At 56.7% G+C, this 14,297-nt stretch overlaps 6 protein-coding genes across 6 annotated transcripts; 3 read left to right on the top strand and 3 right to left on the bottom strand.

The window, feature by feature from the left end:
- Positions 1-660: 660 nt before the first annotated feature.
- Positions 661-2,298, top strand: EX895_004529 (uncharacterized protein; the record flags this gene model as incomplete). The annotated part of the gene is made up of 1 exon (XM_029885123.1): positions 661-2,298. One exon carries the CDS (start codon positions 661-663, stop codon positions 2,296-2,298), a length of 1,638 nt encoding a protein of 545 aa, XP_029738365.1.
- Positions 2,299-2,389: 91 nt separating this feature from the next.
- On the bottom strand, positions 2,390-4,528 carry EX895_004528 (uncharacterized protein; the record flags this gene model as incomplete). Its single annotated transcript, XM_029885122.1, has 1 exon — positions 2,390-4,528. One exon carries the CDS (start codon positions 4,526-4,528, stop codon positions 2,390-2,392), a length of 2,139 nt encoding a protein of 712 aa, XP_029738364.1.
- A 384-nt stretch (positions 4,529-4,912) lies between these two features.
- Positions 4,913-6,571, bottom strand: EX895_004527 (uncharacterized protein; the record flags this gene model as incomplete). Its single annotated transcript, XM_029885121.1, has 1 exon — positions 4,913-6,571. One exon carries the CDS (start codon positions 6,569-6,571, stop codon positions 4,913-4,915), a length of 1,659 nt encoding a protein of 552 aa, XP_029738363.1.
- A 3,303-nt stretch (positions 6,572-9,874) lies between these two features.
- EX895_004526 (uncharacterized protein) lies at positions 9,875-10,425 on the top strand (the record flags this gene model as incomplete). Its single annotated transcript, XM_029885120.1, has 3 exons — positions 9,875-9,907; positions 10,081-10,193; positions 10,314-10,425. The coding sequence occupies 3 exons, from the start codon at positions 9,875-9,877 to the stop codon at positions 10,423-10,425; spliced, it is 258 nt and encodes an 85-aa protein (XP_029738362.1).
- Positions 10,426-11,402: 977 nt separating this feature from the next.
- On the top strand, positions 11,403-12,212 carry EX895_004525 (uncharacterized protein; the record flags this gene model as incomplete). The annotated part of the gene is made up of 1 exon (XM_029885119.1): positions 11,403-12,212. One exon carries the CDS (start codon positions 11,403-11,405, stop codon positions 12,210-12,212), a length of 810 nt encoding a protein of 269 aa, XP_029738361.1.
- A 288-nt stretch (positions 12,213-12,500) lies between these two features.
- Positions 12,501-13,907, bottom strand: EX895_004524 (uncharacterized protein; the record flags this gene model as incomplete). The annotated part of the gene is made up of 1 exon (XM_029885118.1): positions 12,501-13,907. The coding sequence occupies one exon, from the start codon at positions 13,905-13,907 to the stop codon at positions 12,501-12,503; it is 1,407 nt and encodes a 468-aa protein (XP_029738360.1).
- Between the last annotated feature and the right edge of the window lie 390 nt (positions 13,908-14,297).

Below are 14,297 nucleotides of genomic sequence, written 5' to 3'. Positions count from 1 at the left end.
GGCCGGTATCAGAACGGGCCGCCCGCCCGCCGCCCGCGACCTAGGAGAGCCTGCAGGCAAAGTGGGATGTGGCGATGCGGTGTGGTGCTTCGCGCGGTTGTGTTATTTTGTTGTTCAGGCTGCAGCCGCTGCAGCCCATTTGTTGTTTTTCTTTTTTTAACCCTTTGTCTGGCTGTGCAGGAAAGAAGGAGGGACAGGCATGAGACACAGCGTGTGGCAAGTGACCGACGAAATGACGAGGCCAAAAAAGCACGCACACACACACACACACACAGAGCTGTGCGGCTTGATTGATTGATTGACCACGCATGGTTGCAGAGTGCACTGCTTCAGTGACAAGTGACACATGCTCGCTTTGTCTTCTCTTGTCTCCGCGCTCAGAAGTGCGCTGTGGTGGAGTTGTTGTTTGAGTTCACACAAACTTGTCGTGTGTCTCAAGATCTTGGCACGTTCCTTGTGACGCTTGCCACCACCACCACTTGCTTCTTGTCAACCGCCCTCCGCCGTTTCAAACGTCCTTCCTCGTCGCTTGTCACCAGTTTTGTTGACACCAGTATCCACTTTGCACTTTAAAGTTCGTGCTTTGTCAGCATACATTCTCGTTCGCGGCGAACCCAAACTCAAGCGGATCGGAATTCTATCGACTCGAGACAAGAGAGGATGTCCTCGTCAACACCGACCAACGAGGCGGTCGACTCGGCGCCGGCAACTGCCGCAGTCACCAACAATCCCACAACGGATCAGCCGTCGACGACACCGAGCTCGGACAACCCTTACTCATCCGCCAAACCAGCACTGACCATGGCGACCCCAAGAGCGTCCAATGCAAGCAGCAGTCAGGTCACACAGCGCCCCAAGCGCGCCACCATCGCCGACTCGGAGCCGGACATGCTCGAAAAGGGACAAGCCTCATCATCCAACGAAGGTTCCTCTGCAATGTCTCGTACCCTCTCGCCCGAGCCTGCTTCGTCTGCTGCCACTCGAAAGCGCGGGCTGGATCGCGACCAGTCGTCGATTCGCGAAGGTCTGGGCGGTCCGTTTGCTGGGCCACCACGAAGAGCTACCATGGAGTCGAGAGCAACGCTGCGACGTTCTTTCACCGAGTTATTCACGCCAGAGCATCGGCTGGCAAAGCCACCCGGAACGCTCGTGTCGCTGAAAAATATCCTCTTCGGCTCGTTCCTCAACGTTCTATTGGTGATGATCCCCGTTTCTTGGGTGTTGCGCTTTGCCCTCGACCAGAGCGTCATCAAGAACTGCATCGCGGTGTTCGTCACTTCGTTCCTTGCCATCATGCCACTCGCCACCATCCTCTCGCAGGCGACCGAAGAGATGTCCCTGCGTGTGGGTGAGACGATCGGTGGTCTGATTAATGCTTCGTTGGGCAACGCGGTCGAGTTGATCGTGGCGATTGTATCGCTATTCCATTGCGAGCTCATCGTCACGCAAACGTCGTTGCTCGGGTCGATTCTGTCGAATCTGCTGCTCGTGCTAGGCACGTGTTTCTTCGTTGGAGGTCTGCGCGTCAAGGAGCAGGTTTTCCTCGAAGCACCGACGCAGCTCAACACGTCGCTCCTCATGATGGCGGTGATCTCGCTCGTGATCCCATCGGCGTTCCATGCTGTTCTGGGGGATATTGCAGACGACACGGAGCGCGGCGACATTCTCAAGTTCAGCCGTGGCGTTGCAGTGTTGCTGCTGCTCATTTACATCGGGTTCTTGTACTTCAGCTTGTCGTCGCACAAGGAGTTCTTTGAAGATGACAACGACGGCGAAGAGGAGCAGCCGCAGATGAACATGACTTCGGTGATTATCACTTTGGTCGGCGTCACGATCCTGATTGCGGTCACGTCCAACTGGCTCGTTGAAGCGATCAACGGCGTCGCTTCGACGGGTGCCATCACAAGGACGTGGATTGGTTTGGTCTTGCTGCCGATTGCGAGTAACGCAACGGAGCACTTGGCGGCAGTGATCTTTGCGTGGAAGAACAAGATCCAGATGGCGAGCAGCATTGCCATCGGCTCGTCGATCCAGATTGCGCTGTTCGTCATTCCACTGCTCGTGCTGATCGCCTGGATGGGCGATAAGCCGTTGACGCTGCTCTTCGATCCGTTTGCCACGATCTTGCTCTTCTTGACCGTGCTCATCGTCAACTTTGCGATTGCCGACAACAGGTCCAACTACTTGGAGGGGTTCGTGCTGATCATGGTCTATCTCATTGTGGCGCTGACCGTGTGGTTCGTGCCGGACGACCTGGCTGATTCGCTCTTCTCCGATAATTACTGTCGCCATCGTTGATCGAAGCGAAGCGCTAGGTCTACAGGTGCTGTATATACTTTCATTGCAACGCATTGTTTTGGGGTTTCTATGGAAGGGGATTGTGTGGCGTCTAGTTTTGAAGTTGGCCTCGCAGGCGCTCGCCGAGGGTGACGAATTGCTGCAGCGACTCGGGATTGAGCAGCGTCGCCTTGTTGATCGCGTCCAGACTGGCGCCATTGATGATCTTCTTGACGGGCACCTCGACCTTCTTGCCGTTGAGTGTCTTTGGGATGTCTGAGACCACCTCGATGAACTTGGGCACGTGCCTAGCGCTTCGCTTGGTCCTCACCAGCGACGTCAGAGTCTTCTTGACCGCGTCGATGTCCACCCTGATGTTGGGGTTGAGGACGATAAAGAGACACACGACTTCGTCGTCGCCGGCGGGCGTCTTGAGGGCGACGACGAGCGAGTCGAGGAGGCATGTCTGCAGCGGGTTTTCGGGGCTTTCGAGTAGCTCGTAGATCTCGCTCGAGCCGAAGCGGATCCCACCCGGGTTGAGGATCCCGTCAGAGCGGCCGAGCATCACCACGCCGCCGTGTGGGCTGATTTGGACAAAGTCGCCGTGGTACCAGGCGCCGGGGAGCTGCGCATAGTACGAGTCGAAGTATTTCGACTCGGGTTGGTGCCAGAACCCGAGCGGCTGTGCGGGGAACGGCTTCTTGCACACCAGGTCGCCCACCGTGTTCGGGGTGGTCACTTCGGTGCAGCTGTCCGAGTCGTACACGGCGATGTCCATGCCGAGGTTTCGCGCCTGGATCTCACCCGCTCGGACAGGAAGGGCAGTGTTGTGCCCGGCGAACAGCGAGCACAGATCCGTGCCACCGGTGATGGACCCGATCAAGATGTCCGCACCGATTTTGGCGTGGATGAACGGATACAGCTCGGCGCGGAGTGGCGAGCCCGTGCTGAGCACCTGTCGTACCCTCAGCTTCGGGTGGTTGCTCTTCACATCGTACCCGCTCTTCTCGAGCGCTCCGAGGTACGCCGCCGAGGTGCCGAACGTCGTCACGCCGTGCTTCTCCGCCAAATCCCACAGCACAGAGGCGGGTTTCAGCGGGCTGCCGTCGTAGAGCACGATGGGGCAGCCCGTGACGAGGCCGGCGATGAGGAAGTTCCACATCATCCAGCCGGTGGTGGTGTGTTGAAAGAAAACGTCTTGAGGGGTGAGGCCTCCGTGGATGAAGTGTTCTTTCGACAGCTGCAGAAGCATGCCGCCTGCACGGTGGGTGATGGCTTTGGGCTTACCCGTGGTGCCGGACGAGAAGAGGATCCAGAGAGGGTGGTTGAAGTCGAGCTGTTCGAAGTCGATCGGTTTGTCTGCCGCTTCTCGGCCTTCTTCCAGGAAATGATCCCAGCTTGTCCAGCGAGTTGCGCCACTTCCGTTCGCCTCCCCGGCGGAAGCCTTGAGACCCTCGGGTACAGGATGCGATTTGACATATGGAATGACGATGACACCCTCCAGTGTCTGTTCGTCGTGCTTCCTGTCGGCCTCGAGACCATCGACTACGCTCTGCAGCTTATTCAGGTGATCGTGCACCTTGCCGTTGTACCTGACCGCATTGACGCTGAGCAAGATCTTGGGCCTTACCGTCCTCAACCGCTCCAAGACTCCCTCGGGCCCGAAATCGGCAGCAGCGCTCGTCCACACTGCCCCGATTGAGGAAGCCGCCAAGAAAGCCACCAGATTCTCAACGTTGTTCGCAGAGTAGCTCGCAACCGTGTCGTTGACCGTGATTCCGCGCTTCCGCATCGCCGCAGCCGCTTGCGCCGTCAACCTGTACAGCTCTCTGTAGCTAACCGAAGACTCGTCCAGCTCTCCGGTCGTGGTATCCACCTCGGTTGACTGGATCACCGCCGTCCTCTCGCCCGCTGCTCCACAGGATGACGGCGTGCCGTGGCGCAGCAGGTTCTCAGCGAAGTTGAGACGTGCGCCCTCGAACCAGCGGGGCGGCGGGTAGACGGGTGCATCGTCCGCAATAGCGCGCGAAGCTTTGACAGAGGAGATGACTCCCGTCTCGTCCCAAACGGTGGTCCAAAAGTCATTGAGATTGTCGCAAGACCATCGCCAGAGTTGATCGTACGTCTCGAGGTTGAGCGAGAAGCGTTGATTGACGGTGCGTCGGAAGGCATCCATCGAGGTGGCCGCGACGTCGGTGGGCGACCAGACGAGCTTGCCTTGAATGCTTCCGCTGCTGCCGTCGTTGTCCATGCTTGATTTGCTTTGCGATACGAAGCTAGTGAGAGGAGGAGGAGGAAGGGGGAGAGGGTGGGGGGGAAGAACAGCACAAAGTGACACGCGGGCTCGGGCGAAGTGGAACACCACGGGCCAACCGAAACAGAATTGCGGGGACAACCCCAATGCCCGGAATATCCGACTGTGGCCCCATTTCACCGATGCAATCTCGGCTGAAACGCGTGGAACGAGAGAACCACACGCCGTCTCCACCTTTCCCTTGGCCTCCTTACTCGATTTTCGTCTTTCCGGCCGCATTGTAGACTTGCACAATTCTTAACCACAAGCACACACTCAAACGGTGTCGATCATGATGTCTGTGATTACAATCAGTGGAAACAAATGCGAATGAAACCCCCCTTAAAGCTTGGGACCGGCAGCGGCGACCTCGGCGGAAACGTCGTTGACGTACTTTTCAAAGTTGGTGCTGAACATGTCGGCGAGCTTGTTGAGCTCCGTCTTGAAGGCGCCCTTGTCTGGCCACGAGGTGGCGGGGTTGAGCAGCGTCTCGGGCACACCCTCGATGGCGGTGGGGATCTGCAGGTTGAACACGCCAAAGTTCTGGAACTGGCCCTTGGCGAGCGAGCCGTCGTGGATGGCGTCGATGATCTTGCGCGTGTACTTGAGCGGGCATCGCTGGCCGACGCCGAACTTGCCACCGGCCCAACCGGTGTTGACGAGCCACACGTCGGCCTTGTGCTTCTCCATGCGCTCGGCAAGCATCTTGGCGTACACACGAGGGTGGAGAACGATGAAGGGCTGGCCGTAGCACGTCGAGAACGTGGGCGAGGGCTCCTGGATACCATCCTCGGTACCGGGCGTCTTGGAGGTGTAACCAGAGATAAAGTGGTACTGAGCCTGGTCGGCGTTGAGCTTGGAAACGGGCGGCAGGACACCGTAAGCATCACAAGTGAGGAAGATGATGTTCTTGGGTGGCGAGTTGGCCATGCAGGGGATCTTGGCGTTGGGGATAAACTCGATGGGGTACGAGCAGCGAGTGTTCTCGGTGATGACAACGTCGTCGTAGTCGACCTCACGCGTGTTCTTGTCGTAGACCACGTTTTCGAGCACAGCACCAAAGCGGATGGCGTTGTAAATTTCGGGCTCCTTGGCGGCCGAGAGACCGATGCACTTGGCGTAGCAACCACCCTCGATGTTGAACACGCCCTCGTCCGACCACACGTGCTCGTCGTCACCGATGAGCGCACGCTTGGGGTCGGCCGAGAGCGTCGTCTTACCGGTACCCGAAAGACCGAAGAAGAGCGACACGTCGCCGTCGGGACCCTCGTTGGCCGACGAGTGCAGCGAGAGCTGGTTGAACTTGACGGGCATGAGGTAGTGCATGACCGAGAAGATACCCTTCTTCATCTCACCGGCGTACTCGGTACCCAGAATAACCATCTCGTGACGCTTGAAGTTGACCTCGACCGAGGTGGAGGAAGTCATACCGGCGGTGAAACGGTTGGCAGGGAACTGACCGGCGTTGTAGATGATAAAGTCGGGCTCGCCAAAGTGCTCGAGCTCCTCGGCGGTGGGGCGGATAAGCATGTTGTGCATGAAGAGCGCGTGGTAGGCACGGCTGCAGATGATTCGCACCTTGATGCGGTACTTGGGGTCCCAGCCTGCGAAGCCGTCAAAGACGTAGATGTCGTCACGCGTGTTGAGGTAGTCGATGGCACGCTCACGGTTGATCTCGAACGTGTGCTCGTCCATCTTGATGTTGACGGGGCCCCACCAGACGTGGTCCTTGGAGGTCTCCTCAAAGACGATACGCTTGTCCTTGGGCGAACGACCGGTCTTCTTACCAGAGTAGTTGATCAAGGCACCGGCTGACGAGATGACAGCGCCCTCCTTCTTGATGGCGTCCTCGTAGAGCTGGGCGACCGAAGCGTTGCGCTTGAGGTGGACCCTGTCCATGTCGAAACCGGCATCGGAGAAGAGCTTGAGGTCCGAACCCAAGAGGGTGTAGTGCGGGTTGTTGGTGAGCAAATCATCGTGGTGGTTTCCTGGCGAAGTCATTTTGAGATAGAGTGACGAGGGTGCGTTGACGTAGAAAAGTGTCTAGAGTGCGAAGCTTGCTGTCGTAGAGTAAGCAGCAGCGATCAGCGACGATGGTTCCAGCGGATGAGAAAAGGAGGAAAGTCCGATTCACAATGAGGGAAAGACGATGGTGAAAGAAGAGAAGGAAAGAAGGAGCCAGGGAGAGAGTGTATGTCGAAGGGGCGAATTGACGACGAGCAGTGAAACGAATCGGCAACACACGGAAAGGCCCGCGAGGAGAAGCACGAGAATTGAGAGAGAGGCAAGGGTGGAGGCGGAGAGTGGAAAGGTGCGCCAGTAAGAGACAAAAAGGGAAAAAGCGGGGCAAGGAATAAGGCAAAAAGAAAGAGCGGCAACAGGTCAGTCTCTGCGATGGTCACATGAAATGTAGAGGAGACAGAGAGAGCAAGCCAGCCACCACAGACAGCAGGTGACGCTCGAGCGGAGCTGGCTGTGGGTCGAGTTCCAGAACCTGAGCAAAAAAGTAGAATCTGAAGCCATGAACCCGTGACAGCAGACGCAGCAGCAGCAGAAGCAGCCTTGATTCGACGCAGTGTTGCACAAATGCAAGCCCACTCATTGGCTCGTCACACCCACGCCTCCTTTCGTAGCGACCCGTCCATACTGCAAGTAGCACCAAGCATCGGCGGTGGAGACGACAGCGACCATGATGCAGTGAAGCAGACGAACAGAAGGAGAGCAAGCAGCAGCGGAAGAGGGTGTGTGTGTGAAAGGGGCCAAGCCGATGACGATGACAACGACGACCAATTGCTAGTCCAGATCAAGAGAAAAGCACAAGGCGCTACAGCAGTGTCTGTCAAATAACCGGCAAGACGGCAAACGGGCGATCCCCGAGCCTCAAGTGAAGCAAGCGGGCTTCGTCCGGTCCTAGAATCACTCTCGAACTTGTCTGTTCGATCCTGGCCAGCCTGCCATCTCGCTGTGCAATGTTTGCTTGGTTGTGCCTAGCCAGCCTTCGCGACGATGACGAAGACGAGCACATCATCGACTCAAGGCGTAGTTAGGACAGGCAAGGACAAGGCTGGACGTCGAGCAAGCAACAAGAAGGACAGAGCGGCAGAGAGCACGAGGCATGAGGCACAAGGCACAAAGGACAGAGCAGCGGACAGCCACAAAGCGGCGAGAGAGCTGTTCCGTTATTGGCCTGTGAAATGCTTTTCTTTCTCTCTCGAATCGCGGCGGCGGGGCAGATCGGAAATGGCAGAAATTGCGATTTTACGGGAAAAATTAAAATCCAATTTTCCGCCCTTCTGACGCGAAAACCTGCTGATTCACTTGCTTCCACTTCCGCCCCCGACCGCAAGCGACCCACCACGGCTTTGCTGCCCAGTCAGTCAATGCCCGCTCCCTGATTTGCAAGCAACCAATTGCCGGCTCCAAACAATGTCTGGCCTCGGCCATCGTCATGGTCAGCGACGACGACATCGACTTCGATAGCGGTTCGCTATCTGGTCGGTCATGTCGTAGAGCATGAACGCATGAGGAGAGCAAAAGGACAAGGAAGGAAGGAGAGCCAGGTAGCAGCACAGCGGGCAGTGTCCAAGGAGAGCAAGTAGGCACCTCACATGCGAGTGCGGCTTCTGACTTTCTTCCCCACATTTGACGGATCTTTCCGTTCGCGCTTCCGCCTCCACCCACCAACGACCGTTGTTTTGCTGCAGGTTGCCATGGCAGGCCTGTCAACACCAAGCGTCTCGTCTTCGCTGGTCCCTCCCGTGTGCATGTGCTGGCAATGCGAACAGTGCGCAACATGACGATGGCTGAGTTTTGGGACCACTTGCGACGCTACCTGCCAAGCTGATGTGCTCTGACCGAGAATCTGCGGAAACAACGGAACTGGGGCCGAACAACGAGCATGGTGTGGATCTGAGAACTTACCAGACGACGAAGGCGTTGCTGATTGCGAGTCCCAAAGAGGTAGATAAGAGTGGTGGTAGAAGTGGTGACGAAGCAAATGCAGAAGGACCAGACCAAGCTGTGTCGAGATGCTAAACCAAAGGGTAAGAGAAAAGGGGATGATGTGGAAACGAGTGGAACGAACAAACACGCTCATCTGGTCGTATATATGTCTTTGCAACACTTGTATCTTGTAGCAGACGGGGCGTGCGAGCGAACTTTCGGAACGGGCAGCATCAAGAACGCCGGAACATCACGGACACATTCAATCACGATCCGTCCTGACATCGAACCGGGAGAGCGACAGTGTGGGAGCGAGAGCGGGCGACCCTGTGCCTCGGCGCGGGACCCCAAGACTCACAGCAGATAGAACAGTCTGTATGGAGACACCGCGGCGGCCTGACTCCACGCAGATCCCTCACCAACACTCGCTGAGAGAGGAAGTAACTCGGCGGCAAGCGCGAGCGTCGATCCCTCCTCGCTCCCGCTGTCTTGGATCATGCCGCTCAGAGTTCGAGCCTCGGGTCAGTGCAGAGACGCAGATGAGAAAACAGCGTGGGTCCGAGGGTTGCATGTTGGAATAAACGACGCAGCGTCATAATCCGAGCCTAGCCTGGCGTAGTGTGTGGATTCAGGGTTTAGTTGCTTCCAGGCGCGCTACGCCGAATCTCGTTTCGGGTATTTGCGGAGCCGGAGTCACCCGAAATTGCAGGAGAGCCTCCTTCCTGTCCACGCAAGAAGCTGCAATTGATCATCATACCAGATGCGTGAAGCCATCAAGGGGATAAGTAGACGTTGCAGCCCCTATTGAGGATGGTGTAACCGAATCGAACGACCATCTCGCACCTTGCTTGCTTGGAACACCCAGCGCTTGGCAAGCATCTGCCTTGGCATCGTTCCGAATGCGAGCGAGGCAAACGCAGTATCTCGCCGAGCGGTTCTGGTTATGCACTGCGAAGGTCTAACTGTTCAGTCGAGAGCTGATAAGCCAGACCGACTTCGCTTATCGTCGCTGCGTGGGCTACGACGCAGACCAAGTCCTAGTTGAAACCGTCAACTCAAGGGTAGATAGACATTGGCGTTCGATGCTTCAGCCCGAGTCTTCCGAAGCCAAACATCAAAATAAAATCGAAACTGTGAATACGTCAGATGTAACATTTTCAACAAAAACCTGGTCAGCATTACCTACAGCTTACTAACCGGACTCCACGTCTGCAAGCAACCGCTCAGGCCATCTCAGAAGGTTCAGCGCATCAATCTCGAATGTAAGAAGCGTCGTGTCTTACTACCTTTCTTCTGACTCGACCATCCTTCCATCTACCCCTCCACGCTGCTAGCCGGAGACACAGTCGAACATCAAGAGCTATGAGCGAGGTGTCAAGATCCAAGCCATTGGCGGTATGTATCTCGAAAGCGGCGCTGTGATACTGTTTCACGAACACCTATTCAGCAATGCAAGGCTGCAATGTCTGACGAGCGTTCCTCTCGTCCTTCTCTGGCTTCTCTCTTTATCAACGCAATCATCGCACGCAACTCTGCTCGGGCTCCTCAACAACGTTGCTCTACAACAGTCGCTGCACGCAAGCGCGCCATCTTTCAAGCCGCTCATCCCGACGGCTTTGCTTCCCTACATCGCATTTGTTCTCCTCTCGTCCGTCTTCTTGGCCGCATTCTACTTCACAACGTAAGTCCGATCCTTCGCACAAGCACGCAGGTGAATATTGTGAGAGTCAATGACCGAAGCTGACCGCTTTGAGCTTTGGTGTTTTGCATCTGATGCTACGCCGCTCGTCATTCTCATCAGACTTCCAAAGAGGAGCATCACCACAAAAGAGATCGTCGTCGGCGTCGTCGCAAGCCTGCAGGCGGGCTTTGGTGTCGTTGCTCTCTTCAATGCGGTCGGCGTCTATGTATGATCGCAAGTCTACGATTTCGGTGAACTTCTGTGGACAATATATCCTTTTCCTTCTTCATCAGAACCTTGCGCCTTTGTTCCGTCATAACATGGTTGATGGATGATCAAAGAGGCCTTGAGGTTTCTTGACGCCCGCGCAAGCGAGCAATGCACTCAGCCAGAGTCAGGCAAAGGCATTCGATCTTGAGACGACTTTGCCCGTAAACCCTTTGAGGCGCCTTGCTGCTTCTGATCGGCCAAGCTTTGAGACCTATTAGCTTCGAGCCACGCACCACGTCATGGCAGTCCAGCCCCTTGGTTATCTCAAAGGTGTGAGCACAACTTTGTTCTAGAGGAGAGAGCGACTTGTCCAGTCAAGGAGATGCTACCCTGCATTGCTTTCGCTCAGATGGCTTTCTTCTGTTAACTAAAAAGCGACGTTTTGGTGCCTCAATTTTATCACGCAGTTTAGCGAAACAAATTCTGCGTGTGAGTAGCCAGCAAATGGACGCTTGCTCGATTCACACTTGCTCGATTCACACCGTCGAGGGTACAACTTGACGCGACGCTGAGGCTTTTGGCTTCAATTCCGGATGCACAAGTGTTGTTGCAGTTTGGCAACCATTACTGTACGCATTTCATATCTCTCTCGTTGACGATCGACATCCGACACATCCTCCATCGCAGCATCCCCATACATTCACGGAGATACCGACACACGCTCGCGAGACCTTTCATCGATCCTGACAACCACAGCGACAAGCTTAGGCTCAACGGTTGTCCTCAGATTCAAACCAGCTCCCACGGCAAGAGGTCCCACCGTCGGTATCTCCGACCCACAGTAGGCTAGCAGTCCAAGAGTGGGTTGAGCTGAGGCGCAGCTCTTCATTTCAGGTCTACGCATTTCGCCGCCGTCCCACGGATCCACCTGCACTGTTTCAACTGCACCTCGCTAGTCCTGGAGAAGTCACCCAGTTGTCAGCCAACGCATTCGCGGAGATGCCGGCCGTTCGCACCACACCGAGAGACGTGTTGATACGCGTGCCCAAGGTGGAACCTTACTCCAATAGCTATCTGCCTCCGTCTGCGCGTGCCAAGGAGGAAGCCAAGAAGCTAGCTGCAGCTGCGACTACAGACAACAGCGCAAATGCAGTAACGGCAGAGCCGAATGCTGCTGCATCGGCAGCACCTGCCGACGGGACCGCCGCAACCATCGACGCTTCGACCGCATCCACTATCAACGCTCCTACTTCTGCAACCGCTCCGCTATCTTCCGCTGAAGCTGCGGCACCAGAGACAGCAGGGGCGTCGGCCGCGGGTGCAGACGCAGCAAACAAACCTGACGCAGATGAGGAGGCGCCCGCAGATCGACGCCAGCGTGGCAACTCACCCACCCTACCGTTCCTCGACGTGGACCGACAAGAGGAGCAGACAGTGGAGCTGTCGAAAGCAGCCACATCTTCAGCTGGTTGGAACAGCCTGCTTGTATGGGCGCGGCGCCAACGAGGCGCACAGTGGGACGCCTCCACCGCCCTCTGGCAGGTCGACAAGTACAGTCGTGAATACTACAGCTTTGCCGAACACCCCGCCACCACCGACCGCTCCAAGCAGCCAGGCGGAGAAGCTGCAGAGACAGAGACTGGCGTCGATGTGAAGCAGCCACAGTCAGCGGCAGCAGGTGACGAGGACGACGACAAAGGCCCCACCCGCGTTTCATCGCGCAACAGATCGGCTGAGCAGGTCAGTGGCACAAATGCAAGCCCACCGCCAGTAGCGTTGGGGCGCTCGGCTCGTCTGCTTCGGAGGTGATAAGGTCTCTCTTTTCACCGGTCTCATATGGAAGTGTGTCTTATCTTTGGAACAGCAACAAAGCTATTGTATTTGTGTGTACGCTCAGGAACATCGTATCCCCTTCTCTCACTCTTTCCACACAGACTGCACCTGAGCTCCGCGTATCGAAGTGCCGAGAGTGTCGTTTCGTATTCGTCGACAGAGCGAGGTCTGTGGCCCGCAAGTCTTCTGGCGCCAGTTCTAGAAGTACATTGGTTGCAGAGTGATATTGGCAGCGCGTGATGTTACGAGCCAATCGAAGCTCTGCTAAGCAATCAGATGCGGTTTGCGTCGCTGCGTCCACGACTCGAGTTGACGCCAGAAGTGGCTCACAGCCTGCTTGTCGGTATGCCTCTTGGTACGATCCACCTGGACCTCGACGACGTTCCAGTCGCGAATGTTGGGGTTCTGGGGGTCGTTGTGCCAGCGCACATAGACACCCATGACATTCTTGAACAGCTCCCTCGGCTCGCTCCATCTGTACGTCTTGAACTGCCACGCCTGGCCGGTGGTGAAGACAGCAATCACACGGCTCCACGGGTCTGCGCCGGGCGCAGATGCACTCGATCCACCCAGACGCGTCACAGCCTCTGCGCTATCCACGACCAAGATACGGCGTCCGATGCCGACACCCGTCGAGCCGCCTTGTGTCGCCGTGCCTCCGCGGCTGGTGATCGAGACGACAAGGTCCGCTACGCCACGAGCCCTCTGACGCGCCTCTTCCGGCGGCACAAAGATGCCCTCTTCCAAAAACTGCTTGATGTTGAACATGTTGAGTAAGCTCGTCGGCGAGCTCGAGAGCACCACGATCGGATCCTGCGCACGCTGCTTGCGCACCTGTCCACTTGCCGAAACCCCCGAACGAGCCGCTTGCTGAGCGCTGCCTGGCGGTGCCCCTTTGCCCGCCAATCTCCTCGCCGCTTCCACTTTGGCCGAAAACGCACGGCGGAAGCTCTCGAAGTCGGCCACTTTAGATCCAGCAACGCGCGAGACAGCCGCACCTCCTGTCAATCCCGCAATATTGCCGCGAAGCGCATCGTTCCTCGTCCGCAATACCACTTCGTACTGCGCTTTGACACGCTTGACGTACTCGACATCTTGCGCATTCACCTTGTACGGCCGCTTGATGCCTTGCGCGTCCGCAGTTATAGGGGCCTGGGCGCTGGCGGAAGCAAGTGTCGAGGTGCCGGTCGCCACTGATGCTGCTGCAGAAAGATCGGAGAGCTTCAATACACCAGCCCAATCATCACGTTTGCCGAGCAGGTAATCGAGAATCGCCGCTCGGTCGAGCGTCGGGAACGAGGCCACTTTAGCCGTGGCTGCTTGTGCAAGGTAGGCACCTGGACGTTCATCGCGTGCCTGAAGTGCGAGAATGACCGCCTCGCAGTCGTAGAAGAACGAGGGCTCCGTGTCGGGGTGGGGAGGGTTGCCAGAAGAAAGCCGAGCTGCTAGTTCGTCTCGCGAGCGCGCTAGACGCGTGGTAGCGGTTTTGCCGAGCGATACATCGCCAATTCTGAGTGTGGATGCTTGTAGTATGGAGGTGACTGGTGTGGATTGGTCGTCAAAGAGCTGGATGGATGCGAGAGGGTCCGACTGATTGGCTGCATTTCGGATGGAGGTTCGGATCAAGTCAAGCGCGTCCGTAGCACCTGACGATGACGCAGCGGCGACCATCGCTGATGTGGGCGTTTCTGCCGGTGTGAGGGTGCGATCCAGTCTCTTTGGTCTGCGAGCGGAGTGGACCTTGTTGAAGCCGAGAGGGAGTCGAGTGGTATGTGGAAGGATGTCAGGACGTTAGGAAGAAAGACAAAGGATGTTCGAGAGGTTCGAAAGCACGCTCCAAGCGTCCAAAATACAACTTGGCCTCTTCTCGGCTCCGTCTCCCGATTAATTGGATTCTGCCCGATTGGTTCCAAGAAGAAAACCCACAAAATGCAAAATTTCCTGCAGAGCAAAAGTGCATGGTTATGGGCCAAAAAGGGTCCTTTTTTGTCACTGTCGAGACTGTCGGTCATCCTTCCGCCATTACCTACACCAAACTCGATCGAGGCCGCCGACATCTGT

The sequence above is a fragment of the Sporisorium graminicola genome, chromosome SGRAM_4 (assembly GCF_005498985.1).
Source record: "Sporisorium graminicola strain CBS 10092 chromosome SGRAM_4, whole genome shotgun sequence".
Classification (NCBI taxonomy): domain Eukaryota; kingdom Fungi; phylum Basidiomycota; class Ustilaginomycetes; order Ustilaginales; family Ustilaginaceae; genus Sporisorium; species Sporisorium graminicola.
The sequence above is the reverse complement of the archived record's forward strand: the minus strand, read 5'-3'. Positions and strand labels throughout refer to the sequence as shown.